Source organism: Penicillium digitatum, chromosome 1, assembly GCF_016767815.1.
Source record: "Penicillium digitatum chromosome 1, complete sequence".
In the NCBI taxonomy this organism is placed as follows: domain Eukaryota; kingdom Fungi; phylum Ascomycota; class Eurotiomycetes; order Eurotiales; family Aspergillaceae; genus Penicillium; species Penicillium digitatum.
This window is the reverse complement of record NC_089384.1, coordinates 1,944,188-1,967,990: the sequence shown is the minus strand read 5'-3', so window position 1 is coordinate 1,967,990 and position 23,803 is coordinate 1,944,188. Positions and strand designations below refer to the sequence as shown.

The window sequence follows — 23,803 nt, the reverse complement described above, 5'->3', positions numbered from 1 at the left end:
CCTTGGAAGTTTGTAGCAAATATGACTGCTTTCCCTATCACTTCAGCTACATAGAAGGCGAACATTAAGCGCCATAAAGTGCACAGCCCCCTATGCGGTCTTGTGCATTGAGGTCTGGATTCTTGACATTACACTCAATGTCTATCGTCTTACCCATTCGGTTTATTATGTCCAAGTTAGAGAACTCTGATAACTGTTACTTATGGATCATTATTGAGATCGGTGTTTGGACCAGGCGTGCATGACATTTTATGTCACATATGGACGCAGTTTGATCCCTTCAACATCTCATAGATGCAACGCACTAGAAAGTTCTATACCTCTCTAAGATCCCATAAAATAAAGAACAGAAGGGCAATCATTCTTTCAAAGTTGTCTCAATCCGACGAATAATCCTAGCTGGGTTCCCAGCAGCCACATGAAAGGCGGGCACATCCTGAAGCTAGAGTCAGCATGATTGGGTACAGTCAAGCCATGAGAAGTGCATTTGATGTACCTTGGTAACTACACTGCCAGCTCCGATAGTCACACCTCTGCCGATAGTGACGCCAGGAAGTACTGTAACGTTCCCGCCAAGCCAGCAGTCCTCCCCAATAACAATTGGCTTGCCAGTCTCAGGTCCTTCAGTGCCATTACGCAGGGCAGGATCAAGCGGATGAGTTCCAGAAAACAAGCTGACATTGGGGCCAAACAATGTGCGAGCCCCGACCGTGATGGGACAGGTGTCGATAAAGATACAATTAATGTTGATGAAGACGCCCGCTCCAAGCGTGACGTTGAACCCATAATCCATATGCACAGGAGATTCAACCCAGGGATCTTGCTCAAAGAGAGCTTCATCGGCAGCCGGATCATCCAGCTTTGGTGGCAGAGGGGTCTTGTCTTCGGTGATGCTATATGATGGGTTAGTCTAAACGGTGTCCTCCTAAATTGAAGTAAACCCAAGCCTCCACTTAACCACATCACTCACTCTCGCCACATTTCAACCAGACGCCGACGAGGCACCTCGTCCGACTTGTTGAACCGATTACAGGCCCATTTGCAGCGTGTACGAGCAGCGATCAAGTCCGGCGTGAAGGCACGATAGAGCTCCCCACGAAGCATCTTCTCTTTCTCAGTAGGCTCCGACATGGCTGTGACGGACATTACTATTGCATATTAAATCTGAAAACAGCAGACACAGCAAAAATTAGGGCACCAGCCTAGTATATTAAAGACACATCGATATCCGGGAGCCCCAAAGCCGCAAGGCCATGTGGGCCCGGGAGGATGTCCCCGTCATGTGTCGGGGGAAAGGTCCGCGGGTGCTGGTGCAAAACAATACAACCCTCTTCAGATTGTTCTCAGACAATGAAAATCGACACCCACTCACCACAACGTGCTATTTAAAATCCACCAATTCCCTCGAAATGCCCGGTCCTCGAACCAAATAAAGCCCCGAACAAGTCTCTTTTCTCCAATCACCCTCATTTCGTTGAATATGTACCCCAACGCCTCCGGCGCAGAGCCAAACACAGCCCCGAACTTCACGCACGTTTCCAAACACATCTCATCGCCCAGACATCCAACCCACGACCGCACCAACAGCAACCTATCCTCTTCCTCTGATGCCTCAAATATTGCGCCCGGTCCCGATACCTCAATCTACCCGGACGGCAAGATGTCGCTGGCGGGGATCTCACTGCGCGCAATGCTCCTCGGAACCAGCCTCGGGCTATCCGCAAGCATGGCGTTATTCCTAAGCACTGTGTACCAAACCACACTCTGGCGCATTCCCTTCTTTGTCGCCTCCCTGAGTTTGTTCCACTTCCTGGAGTTCTACGTGACGGCGCGGTACAACACGCGGTATGCGACAGTCTCTGCGTTCTTGTTGTCATCGAACGGATGGGCATATAATATGGCACACGGATCTGCCATTGTGGAATGCCTTGTTTCGCACATTTTCTGGCCCGGGCAGACTGCTGCTGGGCGGTGGGTCACTGTGACTGAACCGTTTTTCGGAAGCTTGGTCTCGCTGCTGCTTGTCGCAGGCTTTGTCCTTTTGTTGATTGGACAGGTTGTTCGGACTATTGCTATGGCGCAGGCTGCTAGTAACTTCAATCACCATGTGCAGAGTCAGCATCAGGAGGGCCATGTTTTGGTTAATTCCGGTCTTTATCGGTATCTGCGGCATCCGAGCTACTTTGGATTCTTCTGGTGGGGCCTGGGAACGCAGCTGGTACTGGGGAATATGATTTGTTTCGTGGGATATGCCTTGGTGTTGTGGCAGTTCTTCTCGAGCCGGATCAAGCGTAAGTTGTCTGTCGGGGTTTGTGGTTTGGAATTCTTGCTAACTGGCTTATGCGGCTACAGGCGAAGAAGCTTACCTGGTTTCTTTCTTTGGCGACGAGTATGTTCAGTACAGAAAAGCAACCCCGGTTGGTATTCCGGGCATTTAGTTGCAAACCCTTACAGTATCGAAGATATTGAACCGAGTTAATACAAAGAAACCATAGATAAACATGAAAATGCATGAAGTTGGATTTGATCGATTAGAAGTCTGGTATATTTGGTATAAGTGATCACCCCCGTAGGTGTAGTAGCTTCACAACTGTGAGCTATTTTTAAACATTAGCATCATCATAGCTTGCTTTCAGGCGCGACTCCTCCAACCGCGCCACTCATGAAATGTCCACTCTCATCTGACTCGTCCGGGGCGGTCTCCGCGCCGAAGAGGACAAGCTCACGCCCACCTTCAGTGCTCCACCATGTAACACAGCAGTGTGATCGATCAACATCCATCTCGCCGCCAGCTAGAGCTTCCCAGAAACGATCGATACAAGCGTGTCGCATATTGCGATCGGAAATTGTGTTCATCAATTTTGCTGCTAAGGGGAGCCATTCTTTCAGATCTTCGACTCGGAGGAATGAAAGAGAATCGAGGAGAGCAAGGGTCAAGACAGCCTGTTCGGAGACAGGTGAACTTTGGCTCATGTCTGGATTTGGACCCTGCGGAGGAATAGGTGTAGAGGATGCATTCAAAGCACGATCGTGGACAACTTCCAAGAGGATAGAGGGGAGAAGGGGCTGGCTGTTTGCTAAGGGAGAAGGGGGTGCTGTGAGTTGGATGACAGTCTTGAAAGCAAGACGGAACTGGCGCGCGGAAAGGTTATTGGGGAAAACCTGTAGATGATTAGAACCTAGATTCGTACAATAGCGAGGATGTAACTCACAGCAAAAAGATTCTCGATGTAGAAAGGTAGATGTTTGGCAGCTAATTCCGAGTTGTGGGGAATGGCGAAGACAACAAGCACCAGGCTGTGAGCAGCTTCGAAAATCTCCAACAGAAGACTGTTAGCACCCGCTGCGAGATATGGGAAAGCGGCAGACAATAATAGTTCCTCATTGGTCTCCGAGGATATGACAAGAGGAAAATGCTCTGCCACGTTTAAGAAGAAAAGATCCAGACATCGTTCAACTGGGTGAGCAGGAATTTGTCCAATCTCACTTGGCTTTATGCTTCGCAGGAAGTTCTCGGCGAGAACTGGGTATTGTGAAAGGATGTCTATTGCTGCCAACAGCACGAATGTCTGCTGCGATGAGGCATTCTGACCAAGCCGAGAAGAAATGAAATACATGTTGCGAAGTATGTGTAGGCATTGCATAGATAGATATGGGGCACCTAGAAAGAAACTTAATAAGTAATGCGTAAACAACACGAGTCGTCTGTAACTTACTACTGTTTGCAGCAAGAGCTGTATCATTGATGGTTCTTCCCAACACAGCTCGAAGAGTGATAACCACCGAATATAAGCAATTTCGTAGCATCTTCCAAAGAGCAGGAAGTGTGATTTCACGAGATTCTGGGTCTAGGAACTCTGTTTCTTCTGCAACATCAATCTCAGAAAGTTTGTTCTGCCGCCATTGAACCATGAGCGTCCGCACGAAGCCAGCCAAGTAATCAACGGTCTGCCCAACAATTCTCGGATCCCGAACATTATCAACAGAATGCGCGATAAGGCGAGACAAAGGCCCCAGAGTAGACACAAGCGGGCGAGCAGCTATCGCCGAGACAATAGCAAACGTGGGGGAGTTGGTCGACCATCGAAACTGCTTCCCAGGAGCCTCGACGACGTCTTGATCAATAGATCCCAAGAAATAGCCACCCTCAAGACCCCCCGAAGACAAGTACGCCGATTTAGTTATCGCCGGGAGCAAGCGATCATAATCCAGCTTGCTTCTCTCAAGGTCTGACAGAAGCTCAAAAGTATAGGTCAAGACCATAGTGATGCACTGTTCATCAATCCCAATATCAGGACCAAGCTCCTCCATCGCTAATTGCGCCGCTCTCACAAGTGCCGACTCAAGTTTCACCCGAATCCGCCGTGGTAAACCCCGTCGATTTTGTCCTTCGAATCCCATCAAGATCCCACCCAGCAGAAGCGTATGCCTCCACCGCGGGGACTTATCATCGGCGCCCTCCACGACCGCCTTAACCCACGCCTCATGCTCAATTTTCCGATTTCGCCCGTAGGATATCCGAGGTTCGTCGATAGCATCATTCTGAAAGACAGCGATGGCGGCGGTGTTGAAGACGCTTAGGATCTCGCGACATGATTGGAGGTCGACGGTATGGCTCCAGAGCGAAGGCGCAGCGAGGAGTTGTGACGACAGGAGTGACAGATTCAGAGGATTTCCCAACATTGACAGGAAACTTGTAGCCGTGGGTAGAAGACTTTACTGGCCTGTGATTAGCCTGACGATGACCTCCCCAATCAAATTGAGGGCATGTGGCACTTACGAAGCAGCATCCTGGAAGCTGGAAGTCGCCTGCAGCGACCGCAGCAGCGTAGCCAGAGATCGCTCCGTGGCCATTTCAAGTCGAGAGTTGATAGGGATGCTCCCAGACAAGCAGCTCTACATCGCCCATGTAATGAGGCAATCAACCGCGGAGAAGCCGAGGTCCGGCCCCGGAACCAAATACGGGGGCGTCGACGCAAGGTTGACCAATGACACGAGGGCAAATAGTGCAAACAACCGTCGTTATCTTCGAGGGTCTCCATACTTGCCCTTTTTGTTGGTACCCGTGCAATATATCAATAGTCATTGAATGACTGTCCCCTATTCACGTGTAATGCTTCGAAGACTGATCTTCACTGCAGCTGAACCGGCGCAGCTACCTCATCCATGGCCAACAACCGCGTTCCGATTAACTACGAAGTACCTTCATTTCCGTCATTGTACGATCCCCTGCCGGCGAATCATCAACAAGCATACTACCTATACTACACGAAGGACATCTGGCGCTTCACACTTTTCTGGACGCTGATATTCTACGGGGCGACGCATCTCACTGTTGCCGGGTGTGCAGTACTTACTCATTTCCGTAACTGGAATGTGATGTGGATTGTGCCGTTGGTGTACATTTTTATTGCAGCTCTGGAGTCTCTTCTAGCAGGAAGCATAATTGGAGTTGTGTAAGTTGATTGATTGATATTTGACCTCCCCATAATGATGAGGAAGCTGACGCTTCTGCGGTATGTAGCCTCGGCGCGGTGTATGAAGCAGGCAACTTCCGGATGTCGACTTGGCTACCGATGATTTGGGGTGGTGTCAATGTTATGTTTCTAATTGTCACCAGCTTCCCCATGCAAGGTGGTCTCTAAATGGTGTTACGTGGACGGCAACTACGGATTCGGAATATGTCCAACCACCTTACGCGTATAATCTCGTCGACAAATAATCAGAGACCTCGAAATGCCTGAAAATCTCCTATGATACAAATGAGATTTGAGTTCTCAAACAACGCCGTCTCCACATATCAAAGTAACCATGCTATGTATGTCCTTTGCGCCAATGCCAAGCCGTTTCAACGTGCATTTCAAATCAGAAATCCCATTTTCATCACTGCCTCCGACTGTCATCGGGCATACCACCACCTTGCAAACCAGGCAGGCCAGGCAGGCCACCAAATCCACCAGGGAAGCCAGGGTTGTTCGCCAAAGCTTGGAGGTTGAAATTCTGTGGCATGGGGAAACCCTGAAGTTGCTTTTGCAATTGTGCTAGATCCATATTCATCGGTGGTGCTCCAGTCATACCCTGCGGCATAAGGAACCCATGCATTCCAGGTGTAGGGGTACTCGACTGTGATGGGGGGTGAGAGGACATGAGTGCAGCAAATCGGTCTGGGTTCATCCCACCCATAGCGCCCCCATCCACTCCTGGCTGTCGAGGCTGAGCACTGCCAATGCCGGGTAGGAACCCTGGAACGTCGGGCTGAGGGCCGACCGGCGGCGCACTTTGAATACCTGGCAGAGCAGGGCCGCCTGGTCGTCGTTGGTCGACCAGACTATCGGCTTCGTCCTGCATTTCCTGCTCCTCATCCTCGCGCATTTGCTTCCGGCCAAATCCGCGGTTCCATGTTCCCTGTGCTTCTGCAGCCTCTTCGCCGATATGGAATCGGTCTTTCAGATAGCTAGTCTCGCCAGGCCGAGCTCGTGACCAGAATCGAGTGAAGTTATCCTTAGATCCAGAAGCCAAGATGTGCCCCAGTGGGTGCCAGTCTAGTGACCAAATTGTAGCACCGTGCGCGTACTGTACCCGATGTGCAGGATAGATCACCTGCGGCGGTGTGTTGGCCGGGTCCGGGCTGTCATACGGCGCCACGGTGGGAATTTGGCCGGCCGGAAGATGAGGCTCATCAAGTAGATAATGATATAGAGAACCATCCTCGGCACCAGTCGAAATAAGGTTACTGTGAATCGGGTGCCATGTCAGAGAAGAAACAGGCTTGTCATGACCTCGCAAAATGCAAATATCGCGCATCATCCTCAAATCAAATACCCTCGCAGTCTGGTCTCGCGACGAAGTGGCTAGGAGATTGCTGTTGACACGCGAGAATCGGGTTGATGTAACGGTGTTTTTGTGGCTGTGGAGGGTCGTCAGGCAACGACCAGTGCGCGGATCCCAGAATTTGACCTGGTGGTCCTTCGATCCAGAAACAATCAAACCCTTGGTTGGGTGCCAGTCGCAAGACTTGACATCCCAATTGTGTCCGGTCAGTGTCGCGTCAGCGGTTCGGGTCGCAAAGTCGAAAATTTTGAGAGTTGTGTCATCAGACGCTGAAAGGAATTTGGTATCACTGGGTGCCCAAGCCAGATCGCGGACTGCGTCGTGGTGCGCGTCATCGATCGTCTCGACGTTGTTGAAGTTGGGTCGCCAGTATTTGATATCACCTCTTTGTCCACCAGAGACCAACCAGTCCTGACTATGGGCCCATGCCAAGGATGTGACACCAGCTTGTATTTGATCGTAGTGTGCCTGCGCCAAGAGAGTATCTCAGATTAGCCAGGGCGCAATCCGTAGAACCTGTAAATACGCACATCCATAACCGTCTCGAAATTGAAGGCTGTTCCATTCCAAAGCATAAACTCTCCCGTATGACCGCCAGTCAAAAGCCGCCTTCCCTCGGGAGTCCACCGCACGACGACGATGGGTTTTTTTGATTTTCCGATTGATTGGTGAAGGTGTCGCACGGGGATTGTATCGACAGCAGAATAAGGCCGCGCCATTGGGGGAAGAACCTGTCGAAAGTCAGTCTGTTTGTCAGGCCAGAGCAGTTCAGGCGACGCATACATCGACCGCGAAGCTAGGACTTGGTCGTTCCGTCTCCAAGCGATGTCCTCCTTTGTATCTCGGTTGCCGTGTTCGCATCCATTGTACCATTGAAGAACCATAATCCGTAACGAGACCTGAGAGTGTTGTCAGTCAGACTTCAAGCTATGAACAAGCATAAGTTTAGTCAAAGTCACTTCAGAGCAAGCAAACATACGTGGTCTGCGAGGTCCGACTGGGCCGTCAAAATTCTTCCCAAATCGCCCTGGGCCGTCACCCGCATTGTCGTCGTAGTAGGCCATGGCGACCTGTTGAAAAGATGTACCGGATCAAGGCTGTCCGTTCACGAACATGGGGTTCAAAGGGAATTGGAGTTTCAAATTCTGATCGAATAATAAATCGGACTGGTCCAAGGCTAAAAAGAATAAAAGATGCGGAGAGAGACGAAGCTCTTCGGAGCGCAGGATCCGTCCCTTGAACGATTGTGACGCTGATTGGCCCCTGCGGGTTTCATCAGCAAGCTGCTATGATGTCTCTCCCCCCGCCATGTCCAGTATAAAATCAATCTTGTTTCTGGTGCTTTTGCCTTTTGCGTTCCTCCTCCTCCTCTTCTTGTTCTTCTTCTTCGTCTTCTTCTTCATATTCATCTCCATCTTCATCATCATCTCTCCTTCTTTTCTCGTATGCCGCAATTGGGCGGCCTGGTTGTTGCTCTACTCTTCACATTGCTCTCCTTCCGTGCTCTGGGTTAATCGGAGCTCGACTTAGGGACCTCTCGATTCCTCGTACTGTCAAGGTCGCAGAGCTGTGAATATGACTGCTCGCATTGGTGCAGTTACGAGCGCTCGCGAAGAATCTCAGGTCAATTCAACGAACGGGGCCACTCCGGATGTGACCAAGGTCTCTCCGCCATCAACTTCAACTTCCAAGAGACGCAGTAAATATCGCCATGTAGCTGCATACCACTCAGAGGCTCGTCATTCTAGCCTCAGTCGAGAGGCTGAAGTGCTTCCCAACTTCCTGGGGCTTCGAAATCTCATGGTGTTGGTACTTGGTAAGGATTACTAGACAATTGTATATGGAAATGGCTAATGTTCCGACAGTGGCGATGAACCTGCGATTGATTATTGAGAACTTCATGAAAGTGAGTAATTTAAAGGTTCAACTACTGTTTCGAGGCTGCCAACTAACAATCATCCAGTATGGCGTGCTAATCTGTATTAAATGCCATGACTACCGCAGACAGGACGTTGTTTTGGGGTCTATTTTGTTTGCCTCGGTTCCGTGCCATTTGCTCGTGGCATACATCATTGAACTTTCAGCCGCTACTGCAGCTAAGCAGACAGTTGGTCGTCAGAAGAAGACAGAAAAGGAGAAAGAGCACGACCAAAAGGTCTTCCAGTCGACGTGGCCGTACACTGCTTTCCTACACACGCTCAATGCCACGCTATGTCTCACAGTAACCAGCTTCGTGGTGTATTTCTACATCCATCACCCTGGCATTGGGACATTATGCCAGCTACACGCACTCATTGTATGGTTAAAGAACTGCTCTTATGCCTTCACAAACCGAGACCTTCGCCTCGCTATGCTCAATCCTTCTGCAGACCCGGGCTTGCCCGAAATCTACTCCTCGTGTCCTTACCCAAGAAACATTACCATCAATAACCTGGCCTACTTCTGGCTGGCGCCGACGCTGGTGTATCAGCCTGTTTATCCGCGCACGGCATCCATCCGGTGGTCTTTTGTTGCAAAGCGCCTTGCAGAGTTCGTGGGCCTGGCAATGTTCATTTGGCTTCTGTCTGCGCAGTATGCTGCGCCAGTTCTGCGCAACTCGATCGATAAGATCGCAGTAATGGACCTTACATCCATTTTGGAGCGAGTCATGAAACTTTCCACGATCTCGCTGATCATTTGGCTTGCTGGTTTCTTTGCATTGTTCCAAGCTCTTTTGAACGCTTTGGCCGAGGTCATGCGGTTTGGAGATCGCGAGTTCTACACTGACTGGTGGAACAGCTCCAGTCTGGGTATGTATTGGCGATCTTGGAACCGACCTGTTTACCTGTTCATGAAGAGACATGTCTACTCGCCGCTGGTGGGCCGTGGATGGAGTCCTCTGGCTGCGAGTGGAATGGTTTTCACGCTCTCCGCGATTCTTCATGAAATGCTTGTTGGCATTCCCACACATAACTTCATTGGTATGTCTTTCACTCTCTGATCACATCTTTCATGCTAATTAGTTCTAGGTGTCGCGTTCTTTGGAATGATGTTCCAGCTGCCGTTAATTGGCCTCACCGCACCATTGGATAAAATGCGTGGGCCTGAAGGCAGGGTCATCGGCAACTGCATCTTCTGGGTCAGCTTTTGTCTAGTCGGACAACCGCTTGGAGCGCTCCTGTACTTCTTCGCTTGGCAGGCCAAGTACGGGAGTGTAAGTAAAATGGTGCCGAACGTGGGAGCATGAACTTTTCATGGAAGATGTAGCCATTTTTTTTCGCATTTTTGTCGTCATGTGCTGGAACCTGTGACTCGAGTTGAGTATTTGTTAGTGAGATGCTAAACAAACATTCGTTGCATGGCGTCAGATGGGTGTTGCCTTTTCAATATTAGTAATCCAGGGCTGTCAATTCCATAATCAACCAGCTTTGATGAAGGATCCAGAAAATCCTTCAATCTGAAGTCATCCTCAATGCTCCGAAAGGCCAACTATATCACAACAGTAGACAAGAAAACCTTGGAAGACCCCGGATCGGCTAAATCGATTGCACCGACGGGACGTCGGAACCTGTGAGCCCCGAACCTCCAAATATGTATAAAGGAGCCCAGGCATCAGGCTAAATCACAACACAAAGCCGCTCTCTCACTTCATTTCCCCGGTTAATCTTCTCATAATGGTCGCATTCATTGTTCCTGGCAACTACGGGTAGGTTATGCCACTCCCGGCTTAACCTTCGCGTTTCCTGTGAAATCCGGGGCTAACATAACTTCCCAGAGCCGTCATTGCCGTGGCCCTCGGTGCCATCCCTGTTTTGGGCTTTATTCACGGCAATGTCACTGGTAGCCTGCGCAAGGCGGCCAAGGTGCCCTACCCCCACAGCTATGCCTCCATGGAGCTATGCAAGGAAAACGTGCGTAGAAATTTTTTTTCCATCTGTCGGCCTTCAAAAGCCCTTCAGTTCAAGGGAAACATGTGTAATCTCTAATGAACACCCCATTAAACCTGCTAATCTGATTATAGGCAAAAGCTGAGCAGTTCAACTGCGCCCAGCGCGCCCATGCCAACTTCCTCGAGAACGCCTCGCAGACAATGCTCTTTACCTTGGTCGCCGGTCTAAAGTATCCGGAGTGGGCCGCTGGTCTGGGCGCTCTCTGGGTTTTCTTCCGCGTTCTCTTCCTCTACGGCTACGTTTACTCGGGCAAGCCGCAGGGTAAGGGCCGCTTCATGGGCGGGTTCTTCTGGCTTGTGCAGGGTGCTCTTTGGGGATTGAGCATCTACGGTGTTGGAAGGCCTCTGCTTTCTTTCTAAGAGCTTGAAGCCTGGGGATCCTCTAAAATGTCTTGAAATTGAAGATGTACTCTGTATTTATAAGTCCAATGCAAGCAACGTATTAGTTATGCGCCACAGTTCCAGCCTCGGAAGGTTATGTTGTAGGCCTGCGGGGCCCACCGTGGCAGAAAAAGTTCCCCGATGGTCTTCAAATCGAACTTGCTCCTCATCTTCTGCTTTTTGGACCCCAAAAAGCCTATAGTTCTCTGAAGGCATTTGTCGTTTGATTCATTTCCATCCTTTCGACCCCTCAAAACACAAGCTAAATACACAACAATCGCCTCTTCACCCCGCCAGCCCCGCCATGTCGTCCAAGTCGCAATTGACCTACAGCGCTCGCGCCCAATCACACCCCAACCCCCTCGCACGCAGGCTTTTCCATGTCGCCGAAGAGAAGAAGAGCAACGTCACTGTCTCCGCTGATGTGACCACAACGAAGGAGCTCCTGGACCTCGCCGACCGTAAGTGAACCCAGCCCACTCTACCCCTCCAACGAAGCAACCCGCTAACACAACCCGCTAACACATTCACAGGCCTTGGCCCCTACATCGCCGTGATCAAAACACACATCGACATCCTCTCCGACTTCAGCCAAGCGACAATCGACGGCCTGAATGCCCTGGCCCAGAAGCACAACTTCCTCATCTTCGAAGACCGCAAATTCATCGACATCGGCAACACAGTCCAGAAACAGTACCACAACGGCACCCTCCGCATCTCCGAATGGGCCCATATAATTAACTGCTCTGTCCTGCCGGGTGAGGGCATTGTCGAGGCCCTCGCCCAAACCGCCCAGGCCATTGACTTCCCCTACGGCTCCGAACGCGGCCTCCTCATCCTCGCTGAGATGACTTCCAAGGGATCCCTCGCAACGGGCGCCTATACCTCCGCCTCCGTTGACATCGCGCGTAAGTACCCCAGCTTTGTACTAGGCTTTGTCTCGACCCGCTCGCTGGGTGAGGTCGAGTCAACGGAGGCGCCCGCGCAGGGTGAGGACTTCGTTGTCTTCACCACTGGCGTCAACCTCTCGTCTAAGGGTGATAAGCTTGGCCAGCAGTACCAGACTCCGCAGTCAGCGATTGGCCGCGGTGCCGACTTCATTATCTCGGGTCGTGGTATCTATGCCGCTGCGGACCCTGTTGAGGCCGTTAAGCAGTACCAGCAGCAAGGCTGGGAGGCGTATCTGGCCCGCGTGGGCGCACAATAGAGCGTGCTGTCCACGTTCCACTGTAGGAACGTGCTTGGTGATGCATAATGAAAAAAAAAAAAAACAAGATGGCGTCCTAAATTACTTTTTTTTTTCCAGCCCGGTACTTTCTTGCCTCAGATTATTAGTGAGTCTTTCCAGGGCTCTAAAAGGGCTTCCCTGCATGTGTAAACGATGCAAGGGCAATTTCAAGTCTTACGTGTGCTCGACGATATGGTTCACTCCCCCTTCATTGAATCATCAAATCAAACGCGAATCTCTGAATATTCGAATGTTGGGAGTAGCTTGATAAGGCGGCTCCAAACTTCAGATGTCGAGATACCGGACAACAGATCAGAGTAATACTGTAATTATGTGTCAACCTCATCAGAACCAGCAGAACTAGAAGCGTAAGCATGTCGACATATAGACCGGATAATGCCTGGCACTCGAGATCTTTCCCTTTCCGTTTTAGTGCTCACCCCTTGCCGCTTTTTGATCTCTGAGTAAAACCGAGCACGTCCCTGAGTATCCTGGCTTGATCACAGGTCATTACATAATCAACTGATCTGCTCACTGAGCATCATCTGAGCACTCTGATTTGATCACTGAGTGCTCACTGAGTGTAGGGATGAGCGGGCTGAGTAAGCTACATCAATAAAATGCGACACGCTAATCCCATCACGTGCAACCATTCCCATTCAGATAGCCCATCAAAAACGGACTGGCACAATCAATGTGCCCGTTCGTTCTAGCGGTCTCGATTCTATCCAAGTAAAAAAGCCCCACAGTGGGGCTATTAATTGACCTACCATCTTCTCATTTCAGCCTATGCTCCTGGGAATACCTCACGGAATACCCTAATCGGGCTTTGGGCTACTACCAGGGCGAGGGCGATTGAATGAGTTTCCTTGAAGATCTAGAATCATTCCCTGTGTCGGCAACAGGAGAAATTAGTGTTCAGTAAGTGACGATGATGAGCCACTTCTGTCGCCAATGAGCGCACGACCCAAAGGATCTCCTGGGCAGATAACGTCATGTCTTTCACGCCATTGCTAAGTAATCTGTAAGCCGAAGACAAACCATCAATAATAATACCCGATGAGCTCCTGGGAGCCTGCCATGCATTCCCATGAGCCCACTAAGCTGTATTACCAGTGTCATAGGGGCCCATAGCTATTTCGTTTGAATCCTAGGAACTCTAAACATTGCCCCCCACCCCTAGCCTGTCTGATTTCTGCCTAAAGCGATGCCATTCCAAAAGGGATATGTATCTAGCCACTTGCTCGGAAACAATGGTCTTCATCATTCCTCTGCCTCCAAATTACTTAACAAAACAAAATGACCGCTTCTGAATATACCACAGTGAGTTCAGCCTTCATTCACTCGTCGTTCCGCATCAACTGACCGTACTCCAGATTGGCAGTTATCTAGCGCCCACGATGATACGGTCGAACTGATCAACATTACTGGGCCCTCTGCCCACTGCCCACGCAAAACCTCGCAGCGGAGCATCTGAGCCTTTCTGGAAAACCCCATAACTACCAAAAGGACAACCGAGGCCTTAATAACAGGACTGTGCCATCTATTGTCTTTTGTTGAAACTGCTTCAGGGAGACTGTCATCAGCATTGGGTCAATCGGAACCCAGCAGGCTCAGTCATGAATTCCAACATCATCTTCAGTTGGCAAACTGGAGCAACGGAGATGCAGGTATTAGATTCTAGGACACTTTCAGAGACTGGACTGAACACTCGGCCAACAGAACTATGCACGAACCGGACTAAGATCGTCTTGATTTTTTGGGGGAAATCAAAGTGCGACTGTAGACAGAGCGGTTGCACACGTTTGAAGTTGCCACATATACGACGATAGAACTATCCACGTCGTATATAAAGTTCGGAGCTCTCAATATTGAAATAATCGGCTGACTGATTCACTGCACTAGACATGCTGTTTTTCTCGCCTCAAAAAGCATCTCCAATGAGGAGAGAAGCGCAGCATTGGCCATGGAAAACGAAATATTGTTAGCAGTTGTTGAAACAAACAAGTGGCAACATAGATTTCAGGACAAGCGGCTGGCACTCCAGCGCATCACTCATAAGGCCGAAGGTCAGGCTATCGGAATACAGCAATCTCGAAATGTTTTGGAAGGACTTTTGTCTAGAATCCATTAGCTACGAAATGGACTAGATTCGAACGCAGCCAGTTACCTCAACCCCCGCTGTCCTCAAGGACTAACTCAGACTGTTCACAAGTTTTCAAACAGTCGGCAAGTTTGTCCCCACGCAATTATTCCGTTCGGACAAAGCCTAATGTGACATCATTATGCAGATTCTTCCGATGCCGCAGAGGACAATGAAAGCTTGCTTACAATGGGAAGTTATCCCAAAGCCAGACGTGGAAGCAGACGCCTTTCAACGTTGGGGGGATCCAAGATCAAAGGGCGATTGCATGCTATAGCGTGAGGTAGTTGACAGTTTTGAAGTCTGGCACTGCTAAATGCCACCGAAATAAAGGCAGTTGGCAATACCGAGGGAACATTCTAAGCCACTGGTTGCTAGGACGTGTCTTACATATGCTTGATGCTTGGACTCTGAGTTCGCGACAAGTTCCGAAGGCCCAATTGACAGATGCAAGTGGGCTCCATTCTTGTGAAAGGGGTGTAGTTCCCGAGAGACTACGCAGGGGTCCTGTGGCGGACTGGATTAGTAACATGACCTTGAGATTTGAGAGGAGAAAGATCCGTGCTTGAACCTGATCCCACCTACTAAAACTCACTTCTACTTGCGCATATTCTGTGTCTTCTTTTTCCAGATGCAGAGACAAATTTCAAGTATCTTGTGCCCCAGTCGACTGAGACATACCAACGATAGCCCCTTCCACACTTTGAGTTCGCCAACAGGCTCAAAAGCATGATCCCCAAGGCTGATGAGCTTGGCCACTTGATAGGAGGCTTGTACAGTACTGGCCCGGGCGCCCAGAAGGGCCCAGACTTGCAGCGTCGCTTCTGTCGATCCGAAAGAGGGAGTGGAAAGATGGTAAGGATGCGAATGGAAATGAAGGAATACAGACAACAGACAGAGAGAGACAAGGAGCAGAAGGGAGTTATACACTTGTGCTGTAGGTGGATAGTTCCAGGCTACGCCACCACATCGCCCGGGTAATAGAATAACTTTCAGTATGACTGGGGTTATAAGCTGGATATACTACTTATCCTTGCAGCTGGAGTACCCGATGACCATTTCACACGTTCTGCTCAGAAAATGCTTCACTTGTCTGCACACAAAACTTGACTTCATATATATTCAGGTCGACCTCCTTATCGGTATTAATAAAAATGTATTCATTTCAATGAGATCTTGAAAGAAGCACCCGCTGGAATATAGATAGATATACAACTAAGTATGATGAGATGTAGGAGATGGGGACCAGAAGATGATCCATTTTCCGCATCGGACTAGATAGAGGAATATCACTAGTCATAAGGCTATACGATACCTCTCTAGATTGGATCTGCCTTTTTTCTCCGTAATTTCCCCCCATACCATTTTCCATCCAAGCAATCCTCCTGTGTGATATCTGGCCAAATCTTTCAGTCTAAAGAGATTAGCATGCCAAGTCAGGAAGGCGTTTCCAGTAGATGTAACATACACTGTCATCCAGTTGAATATCGACTGCTGGGTAGCGGTAGATAAGCATGGCCATTCTTACGAAAACGAATTTTCGCTACTGGATGGTGTCATTTGGTGGGTGTGGATAGCACATTTTGCTGAGATGGATTCAACCTCCGTTGTCTGTGGAGGAGTCCGCGTTGTAATACTGCAGGTCCCATTTTCACACATACGTTCTTTCAACGCAGGAGATAGGCATCCGCAAAGTTGAAAGAGCTTTTGTTTTCAATGACACATCTGCCATTCGGATTAGGGTGTGTACAGTGTTAATAAGGATTGAGAGATATAAACAGACTGTTTCTGAGGCTTGATGCTTTGGAGTAAGACTTGTCAAGGTAGGTACAAGTAGGTGCGCGCGGTGCTTGAAGGTTGAAACTCCACAAAGAAAAGCCAGGGCCAGGAGCACAACAGGGAGGGTAGACAAGCCATTTCCTATACGAGTAGCGAGGGTGTTGTACATATATACGAGTACCAGTGGCTACAAGAAGCTTCGAGGACTGCTGGTTCCCAATCCAAAGTTCAAAGTCATTCTCGAAAGAATTGTTAATATTGGACCACATTTTTGATTTTAACCCAAGTTACACCGAACAATTCGTAAGCTATTGATGTGTTCCATATATATCCACATTCAGTCAGCCTCAAATAGAAAAAAAATATGGTGATTTATATTCATAGTATATTTTCCCGAGAATGTATCCTGTTAGAATTAGGATAAGGTAGCTATTCTAATGTTACTCGTGAACATACCATTTCATACTAGTCAATGAGCAATGATAAAGACAGCAGATATACGCCGAGCTTCAAGGCAATCACCTGCCTCAACATCAACTTCAATCACTGGATATTATGCCATACCTCCATATAATTTCCTTTGCTTTTTTTCTAATCCACACCTGTCAAAGATTGTTGTGGGATATGCGAGCCAACATTGGAGTTGAAAGTTTTCTGCCGGTACCTACATTGTACTGTTGGTTTGTCCTCCGTCGACGAGTTTCCTCTGCAACATACTTATCTCACTCAATGGGATCTTAATCACGACCAACAGCATTGCATCGGTTACTTCTCTTCTTGGGACTGTTTTATCATCAGTCTCAGCACATAGGGCTTGCGTTTGTGTGAAAAAACTCTCCACAATATTGAAGTACAAACTCAACAGAGAAAACTTTCTCGTAAGAGCGGCATCCTGGACCCTCTCCCAAGGGAAGCTCACTTTAATTTATCTGAAATCCAATAGCATCCCGGTAGCATCGAAGGAATTCCGGAAAGTCTTTTTTAGTGATCAGACCAAGACCGTTGTGGATATCGACCCCTTCATTCCCCTCACCTTCACCTCCTTCTCCTTCCTTTCGACAATGACGGTAGCATGCAGTTGGATCTGAAAAGAGCTGAAAGCATCGCGGACAGATATATTTCAAGCGCGTTTTTACCAGAGCTTGAAGCAAGATTGCGAGCCACCTTTCCACGTCAGACATCTTGAAGCAAAGTGATAGAAACAGCCAGGAAACAGAAGGCTGACAATTTGACAAAAGTCTACTCTTTATAGGCGAGGGCCGGCTTGCCAGGCAGTGGTAAATTACCTGTTTCGGAGGGGTGGTTGTTGATAATCCCACTGAGCGGATATGAATGGGGACTTGGCACTGGGGTGCTGGAAGGTTGGAAATGCACATTTGGAGGCCAGTGGCCATTGTTGTTTGCCATGGTCCAAAGAATCGCAGTTGAGATGTTTCGGGGGCAGACTATGAATGAAGAGAGTCGATCTTACTAGGCCGGAGATCAAGGACGCATCGCGGATGGGCGGGGGTGATATACGTTATGAAGGGTAAAGACCTCCCTCCTTACATATGAGAGCCTTCAAGCTTCGCCGTGTCGGGCGGGGAAAGTTATGATGCATGCTGTTGCCCTGACCTGATAGCGATTTCTGGGGCGCTTATTGATTGGAATTCTCATGAGAGTATTTGAGAAGAATCCGCAAAAAGGCCAGGGGCGCTGTTACAAGGATTTTTACACAAGGGGTGGGTAGGATTGGCTGCTAAGACACTTCGCTGTAGCGACTATGGAGCATACAACATAAGTAGGTCACGACAAGTTTGCGGCCTTGGCTGTCTCCAGAACTTAAGGCATGTAGATGAAAATAAAATCATGCCTCTATACAGAAGCCGTGTTAATGCTGTGAGCTCGCTTAAATCTATGTGTCAATGCTTAAATTTCCTGTCAATCGAGTAAAGTTCTAAATATTTCTTGAGACTTGGGCAGTTATAGATGGGCGAAATATCGAAGATAAATCTTTGAGTGAACCTATCTGAGAGACCCTCGGCCGAAAATCAGAAAACGAGAACTCAACGCTCCAATAACCAGATCAGAGTTGACGACAGGCTGAAATACCTCCAGCATGGCTTTTTCGGCGAGGACAGACCCCTCCGTGCCCCCGGTTTTGTAGTATAGCCACGCATGTGATAGAATACATCACAACGAACAAGCACTTCTCGTTTGACCGCCAGAGTAATATGAATGAGACGACCCATATCAGTTGCCTTGGGCCACTTATCTTAAAGATGATTACCGTCCTGGCGCTTCTCCTTCATCGCAGGTTCCATTATCCCGAAATTCTTGACAATGGGCTTCGTTGCTTTGACGAGGCTGAGTGGATTGGCAAATTCTCTTACGGTCGTGGTGACATGATTGATTTTCAGCAAAGCTGGAAGATCGTGTGAGTGTCATAGGGATGGTCACAGATTCCGATCTTCCGGACTGAGTTATCGCCTTGTTGGAAAAATCTAAATTGCGATGGTGATGGGCGTGGCTTGGGTTCATTTGCTGAAACTCAACGGGGGGCTGTGATAGCACTTCTTGACAGAAAGTCTCGTCAGGCTTAGAGCGATTTGGTGGCATGAACTTCTGATCGTCGAGGCTGGAAGCATGAGGTAAATACCTCCCCTGGCTACTATTTTGCCCACTAGGAGGAATCAAAAAGTCAGATTGTGGAACAGGGCTAATAGTGAGGGGTAAAGCCAAAATCTAGAAACTTTTGCCCCAAAACAGCGAGGAAATAGGGAGGAAAACAGGTCTTGAAAGGGATAAAAGAGAAAAGGAGTTGGCCTGCTTACCTTTCATATAGCGGGAGTTGATCCAGGTTAAGGCGATGTTCGGGGTAAGAAAAAGGCGTACAACATACAGGCTGGTGATGTTGGAGCCACTTGATATAAGTGGTCGGGGTATTGTGACATTCCATAATCTCCACCTAGACTGGAATATCCGGGATAATTCATCTCGCTCTCGGGCGGGTAAAGGAGAGCTCTGGGACTGAGATCCACGAGATCTCCCATAGGCGTTCTGGGATATTTTCCCATTTGCGCTGGTCTCCCCATGATGATGACCAACATGAAGACTGTTTGTTTGACATACACACAGCTCCACTTAGTCTTTGGATCCTCATCTTGTCGATCTTGGACCAGCTGGTTGATCTGTGCACGGCAGTTGTAGCCCACATGTTGATCTTGCTGTTGAGCAGAATACGCGTCTGCCCGCTCATGGACCATGGAGTAGAGCTCGTTCTGTTCGATTTGCAATTTAATTCGCTCTGCCCGGGCCCACGTTGACCTTTGCCCTAGGCTAGGATCTGCTTTGAAAAACTTGTATCCTTCAAACATTGCATCAGAGTGTACGAGCTCTTTGCAAATAACCACTTCTTGAGAAGATGCCTTATGTGTAAAAGAATTGCGGGGGAAAATTCGATGTAGCTCGAAATGCGTGGTAGCAACGAAGTACTTCCCTTGGGGGTAGGCTAGCTGAGCAGAAAACCTGGGAGAAGCAGGTTATATACTAAAAGCAAATGGAGAAGCATAGAAGCAATGAACCAATTATGTGTAGGAGTGTAACTAATTAATTAGATTGTTGAAGTTCATACATAGGGGCCAGAATTTGATCCAGGTTCTCAACTTTTCCTAGGAGCTAATAGATCCAGGGGGTTTGCCGCCATTTTGCCTAGTGGTAAATACGGCTGAAACCTCCCGCAGTAGCACTTTGGGCTTAGGGCTTTAGGGCTTTAGGGCTTTAAAACTTAAACTTACTGGAAATGATCATGGAAAGTTGGGGCACTAGACGACTCCCAGGAACTCTTGTTTAGTCCCTAGGGGTTCAAGTGCTCCCAGGGGCATAACCATTTGCTCTACGGAGTTATGAAACTCTATATAATCGTTATTTCATGCTATGCAGTCAATATGGCCTGACATATTGCAACTTCGGGCAAGTAAAAATAATTACTAAAAATGCCCACCTAATTCCTCATTTTAACTTTCAACTGCTATAACCATTACATTTCAAGTTTGCCTGAATCCTTCTGTAAGATTACGCAAGATAGCAGTGTAGCTATTACCTCAGAAAAAGGCGAGAAGAAACGCTCATCCTATGCCTCACCAAATCTAGACGAACGTACTATTTATGCGGGCCATGCCTGGATCTAGTGTTCTACAAATTGTACTATACATCATTTTGGTGAGTGTTAAGGCTTTTTTTGTATTATTTTAAAGAAATATGGCAGGAGGAATTCAGAATGATTCTGTTGAGTATTTACGGTATGCTTGAGATGCTCCCGGGACTCTTGACTCAGAATCCGGACGAACGACAAGAGAGTATGTAGTGTTAACAATCCCACGCTTCCATCTAGGGGATAACGACAAAAACCAACATTGTAATGCCGTGTTTGCTCATTTTACGCCGTTCTTCCATTCAATGAATCCAACCAGGTCGTCGGCAAGTATCAGAAAAGACGCAATCAGTGCCGGTATATAATTTGCGATACCTGCGTTATGGTTTTTGGCACTCTAAATAAAAGCGCTGAATATCACTTTGACATTATGAAGTGCCCCTTGTGCCACAAGACTGCTCAGCTTACGATCTGTCAACTACTGCCCACAAAATAACCCCTGGTGCTTAATTTGGAAGGTAGTAGGATTTGTAGCATTGTTCAGCTGGGTCTACATCCATTCGATAAGCAGCTCGGGTATGGAATACGTATACCCGACAGATTTGATCTATCTGGAGGACAAGCGTTGGTATGTGGCAATCACGACATTCAGGTACTTTATATTTTTCCTTTCTGCCTTTTCTCGTTTTCCCACGCTTGACTCCCGTATTAGCCACCCCTGTTCCTGTGCGCCGTCCCTCTTGAACAATTTTAAACCTAGTCAAACCTCTTCTCTATCTCTCCTTGGATCTCCTGGATAAGTTCCTGTATCCTGCGCTGCTGCTTATTTTTCACAGCACCCCAGCACATACTACTAGACACAACACTTGCTAATAGCTCCGGCGAGATGATATTCTCCTGCAGCAAGTCCTTGCATGTCACCAACATTTCAATGAAATTTATCAAGTCTTGCTCCTTGATGTCCTCATTGCTGAAGATAGTTCCCGCCCTGTCTTGGATTGCTAACACCCGGAGGCTAGAACCAAGATGTGGTAGTGTGTAGAATGAACCTCCAAATGCTAGTGTGTGCTCTGGCGTGGCAACAGCGTGTGGACAACCAGGGGGCATTATACTAGTAGATACATTAGTAACATAAATATATTCTAGTCATGGCACATACAGAAGATCTCCAGGCAGTAACTCAATCTTGATGAAGCCATTGTACGTCTCAGGAGTAGAACTTCCAAACGTAGCGAGAATCTCAGAAGCCTCCCGGTCCATATTTCGCGGCAGATACCAGGGCTTTCTTCCAGAAATGACCGTGATAAATGTCGCTCCTCCTGCTGTATCACCATGCAGCGTAGAGATAGAACCTTGACTAGAGAGTAGGAGAAACTCATGGTCCGCAGCATCCATTAAGGTATGTAACTTCTGGGACTTGGATGCTGATCGTTTGAGTTCCGAAGCGGAATTATCCGCCGGGGCCACATGGAGACGCGACTTCTTGAATTCTGGGGCTGGCATTGTTCCATGTCGTCGGCGAGCCAAGCGAAGTAGGTCAACTTCATTAATCTCGACTGGGACTCGAGATGCGAAGAAGTTGCGGATATCCAGAAAGTTCAGCGGGTCGCGAGTACCAGGAGGCGCTTGAAAATGGTCAAGAATGTTATCCAGTGTTTCGGTGTAATTAGAGTCGGTTCTCGCATAATTGTAGACCTCCAACGAATCTATACCCAGGAGACGTAACTTCTGAAGAAGTTCCGGTATAGATAATGGGAGACCATGAAGACGGGGTTCCTTAGCATATCCTCGCCAGAGTATTGGTTTTCCAAATGGGCGTTGTAGATGATCATGGAGCTCATCAATACGGGTGACTCTTACAATCCCAGTTTGATCTCTTTTACACATTCGGTCGATTGTATCGAGAAACTGCAGCTTTTCTTGGGGCACCGCATTGGAGTTGAGCTCAAGCTGAAATGGTAGTCCAGGGCCCAGTGTATCTTGGTGGTTGATTTTCGTCTTCCTTCTCTCTCTAGACTCTAATATTCATTAGCAAGAACTAGTACCCCGAAGCTAACAACATACTCTGAAAGATAGCCGTTTGTTTCTCTTCCATTTGGAGCAGAATTGAATTTGCTTCTGCTTCTAGAGGAGTAGGGATAGGATTCTCCTTTGTCCACGTTCTGAGTGCTAATAACTGCATATCGAAGTTCTTCATGGTCCGGAAGTTGGTATAGCAAATAGAAGTGACTGCAAGAATCCAAATATAATCCCCCAGTACTCATATTCCCGTGAGCTGCCTGGCGACCCGTTGTTGTTCTTTGTTGCTTGGATCGTACGTAGTCTGAAAGGCGACATGGATTTTGTGGGAGTTGGTCCTAAAATGAAGCTTGAGGTCATTCCCAAAACGTTCTCGCTGATGGGATATTGAATCAAGAAGACCACTGTGCGACATGATATGCTTGGTGTTTGATGGAACCCGTATTGGAATGGAATAGCGAACTATGCGAGAGGAAGCGCAAAGGAAGCGAAAAGAAAGCGAAAAGGAATCGAAAGGTTGTGAAGGTTGTGAAGGTTGTGAAACGACCCACTACTCGGATCTTCGCACCCCATCAACATCAGCAACCGAGTGGTTGGTGGGGCGATAAGGTCCGAGTAGTGGGTCAATACATACACTTTATCTTAAGTTGGCACACGCAGATTGGGAAAATCTTAGGTGCATTGTGCGCCCGCCAACGGTTATTGCCTGCGCTATTCCCATTTAGAATATAGGTATCTAGGGCGGTGTGGTACCGACATAAATATCAGCCCTGGATTGAACGGCCTCTGAATGAGCTGACAATCTTTGGGTTTGGGATCTTCCTTTTCTGTTAGCTTTCCAACGGTCTCACACATTGCTATTCATACAATGGGGGAGTCAATGCAACAAATTCGTGAGCGTATCATGGGTCAAATCTCAGATACCATAAAGAGTTTTCTTCAATCGGTTGATTCATCGCCAATTCGAATACTTGGTGATGTTCCCAACAGTATTCTCGATTCCAGAGATTATTTGGGGTCTATACGTCCATTTGTGTCAAAGGTCGAGGGTTCCCTTCGAAAAGATCGGCCAGACAACCAGACTTCCTTCCTCGCTGTGAACATATACCCCGGTCGCCACTCTTATTTCGTGCTAGATCTCAACAATGTCGACTATGTCTATGAGACTGCTCATAAAGACATGACTCCAATATCTGTCTACGTCCTTCGCCTATCAAAAAGAAATCCTACAATTTTCAGAAGGGAAGCCCTAGACAAAACACTCGCTGAGACACTTGCAGCGATGCACAATGGGCACGGCCAAGACACTCTACCTTTGATTGACGATCATAACCGGGTTGTTCAATACCGCAACCCGCGCAG

General features: G+C 48.3%; 12 protein-coding genes across 12 annotated transcripts; 6 read left to right on the top strand and 6 right to left on the bottom strand.

Annotated features, from left to right (window-relative positions):
* Positions 1–358: 358 nt before the first annotated feature.
* Positions 359–1,131, bottom strand: Pdw03_2982 (Acetyltransferase, CysE/LacA/LpxA/NodL family; the record flags this gene model as incomplete). The annotated part of the gene is made up of 3 exons (XM_014677166.1): positions 359–436; positions 497–893; positions 971–1,131. 3 exons carry the CDS (start codon positions 1,129–1,131, stop codon positions 359–361), a joined length of 636 nt encoding a protein of 211 aa, XP_014532652.1.
* Positions 1,132–1,480: 349 nt separating this feature from the next.
* Pdw03_2981 (Prenyl cysteine carboxyl methyltransferase Ste14) lies at positions 1,481–2,438 on the top strand (the record flags this gene model as incomplete). The annotated part of the gene is made up of 2 exons (XM_014677167.1): positions 1,481–2,291; positions 2,353–2,438. 2 exons carry the CDS (start codon positions 1,481–1,483, stop codon positions 2,436–2,438), a joined length of 897 nt encoding a protein of 298 aa, XP_014532653.1.
* A 181-nt stretch (positions 2,439–2,619) lies between these two features.
* Pdw03_2980 (Peroxin 8) lies at positions 2,620–4,854 on the bottom strand (the record flags this gene model as incomplete). Its single annotated transcript, XM_014677168.1, has 4 exons — positions 2,620–3,162; positions 3,213–3,661; positions 3,717–4,714; positions 4,781–4,854. The coding sequence occupies 4 exons, from the start codon at positions 4,852–4,854 to the stop codon at positions 2,620–2,622; spliced, it is 2,064 nt and encodes a 687-aa protein (XP_014532654.1).
* A 312-nt stretch (positions 4,855–5,166) lies between these two features.
* Pdw03_2979 (Integral membrane protein) lies at positions 5,167–5,645 on the top strand (the record flags this gene model as incomplete). The annotated part of the gene is made up of 2 exons (XM_014677169.1): positions 5,167–5,456; positions 5,525–5,645. 2 exons carry the CDS (start codon positions 5,167–5,169, stop codon positions 5,643–5,645), a joined length of 411 nt encoding a protein of 136 aa, XP_014532655.1.
* A 238-nt stretch (positions 5,646–5,883) lies between these two features.
* Pdw03_2978 (WD40/YVTN repeat-like-containing domain) lies at positions 5,884–7,895 on the bottom strand (the record flags this gene model as incomplete). Its single annotated transcript, XM_066100347.1, has 4 exons — positions 5,884–7,299; positions 7,362–7,562; positions 7,615–7,730; positions 7,811–7,895. The coding sequence occupies 4 exons, from the start codon at positions 7,893–7,895 to the stop codon at positions 5,884–5,886; spliced, it is 1,818 nt and encodes a 605-aa protein (XP_065955747.1).
* A 511-nt stretch (positions 7,896–8,406) lies between these two features.
* On the top strand, positions 8,407–9,860 carry Pdw03_2977 (Membrane bound O-acyl transferase, MBOAT; the record flags this gene model as incomplete). Its single annotated transcript, XM_066100346.1, has 5 exons — positions 8,407–8,647; positions 8,697–8,737; positions 8,795–9,620; positions 9,670–9,791; positions 9,840–9,860. 5 exons carry the CDS (start codon positions 8,407–8,409, stop codon positions 9,858–9,860), a joined length of 1,251 nt encoding a protein of 416 aa, XP_065955746.1.
* Positions 9,861–9,874: 14 nt separating this feature from the next.
* On the bottom strand, positions 9,875–10,423 carry Pdw03_2976 (uncharacterized protein; the record flags this gene model as incomplete). Its single annotated transcript, XM_066100345.1, has 4 exons — positions 9,875–9,936; positions 9,995–10,115; positions 10,190–10,213; positions 10,394–10,423. The coding sequence occupies 4 exons, from the start codon at positions 10,421–10,423 to the stop codon at positions 9,875–9,877; spliced, it is 237 nt and encodes a 78-aa protein (XP_065955745.1).
* Positions 10,424–10,484: 61 nt separating this feature from the next.
* Positions 10,485–11,119, top strand: Pdw03_2975 (Membrane-associated, eicosanoid/glutathione metabolism (MAPEG) protein; the record flags this gene model as incomplete). The annotated part of the gene is made up of 3 exons (XM_066100344.1): positions 10,485–10,516; positions 10,586–10,721; positions 10,832–11,119. The coding sequence occupies 3 exons, from the start codon at positions 10,485–10,487 to the stop codon at positions 11,117–11,119; spliced, it is 456 nt and encodes a 151-aa protein (XP_065955744.1).
* A 325-nt stretch (positions 11,120–11,444) lies between these two features.
* Positions 11,445–12,347, top strand: Pdw03_2974 (Orotidine 5'-phosphate decarboxylase; the record flags this gene model as incomplete). The annotated part of the gene is made up of 2 exons (XM_014677172.1): positions 11,445–11,601; positions 11,674–12,347. The coding sequence occupies 2 exons, from the start codon at positions 11,445–11,447 to the stop codon at positions 12,345–12,347; spliced, it is 831 nt and encodes a 276-aa protein (XP_014532658.1).
* Positions 12,348–14,334: 1,987 nt separating this feature from the next.
* On the top strand, positions 14,335–14,687 carry Pdw03_2973 (uncharacterized protein; the record flags this gene model as incomplete). Its single annotated transcript, XM_066100343.1, has 3 exons — positions 14,335–14,437; positions 14,519–14,597; positions 14,660–14,687. The coding sequence occupies 3 exons, from the start codon at positions 14,335–14,337 to the stop codon at positions 14,685–14,687; spliced, it is 210 nt and encodes a 69-aa protein (XP_065955743.1).
* A 1,039-nt stretch (positions 14,688–15,726) lies between these two features.
* Positions 15,727–16,559, bottom strand: Pdw03_2972 (uncharacterized protein; the record flags this gene model as incomplete). The annotated part of the gene is made up of 5 exons (XM_066100342.1): positions 15,727–15,785; positions 15,874–15,925; positions 15,980–16,034; positions 16,173–16,236; positions 16,295–16,559. 5 exons carry the CDS (start codon positions 16,557–16,559, stop codon positions 15,727–15,729), a joined length of 495 nt encoding a protein of 164 aa, XP_065955742.1.
* A 4,619-nt stretch (positions 16,560–21,178) lies between these two features.
* On the bottom strand, positions 21,179–22,619 carry Pdw03_2971 (transcription factor jumonji jmjC domain-containing protein; the record flags this gene model as incomplete). The annotated part of the gene is made up of 3 exons (XM_014677173.2): positions 21,179–21,533; positions 21,582–22,440; positions 22,487–22,619. 3 exons carry the CDS (start codon positions 22,617–22,619, stop codon positions 21,179–21,181), a joined length of 1,347 nt encoding a protein of 448 aa, XP_014532659.2.
* Between the last annotated feature and the right edge of the window lie 1,184 nt (positions 22,620–23,803).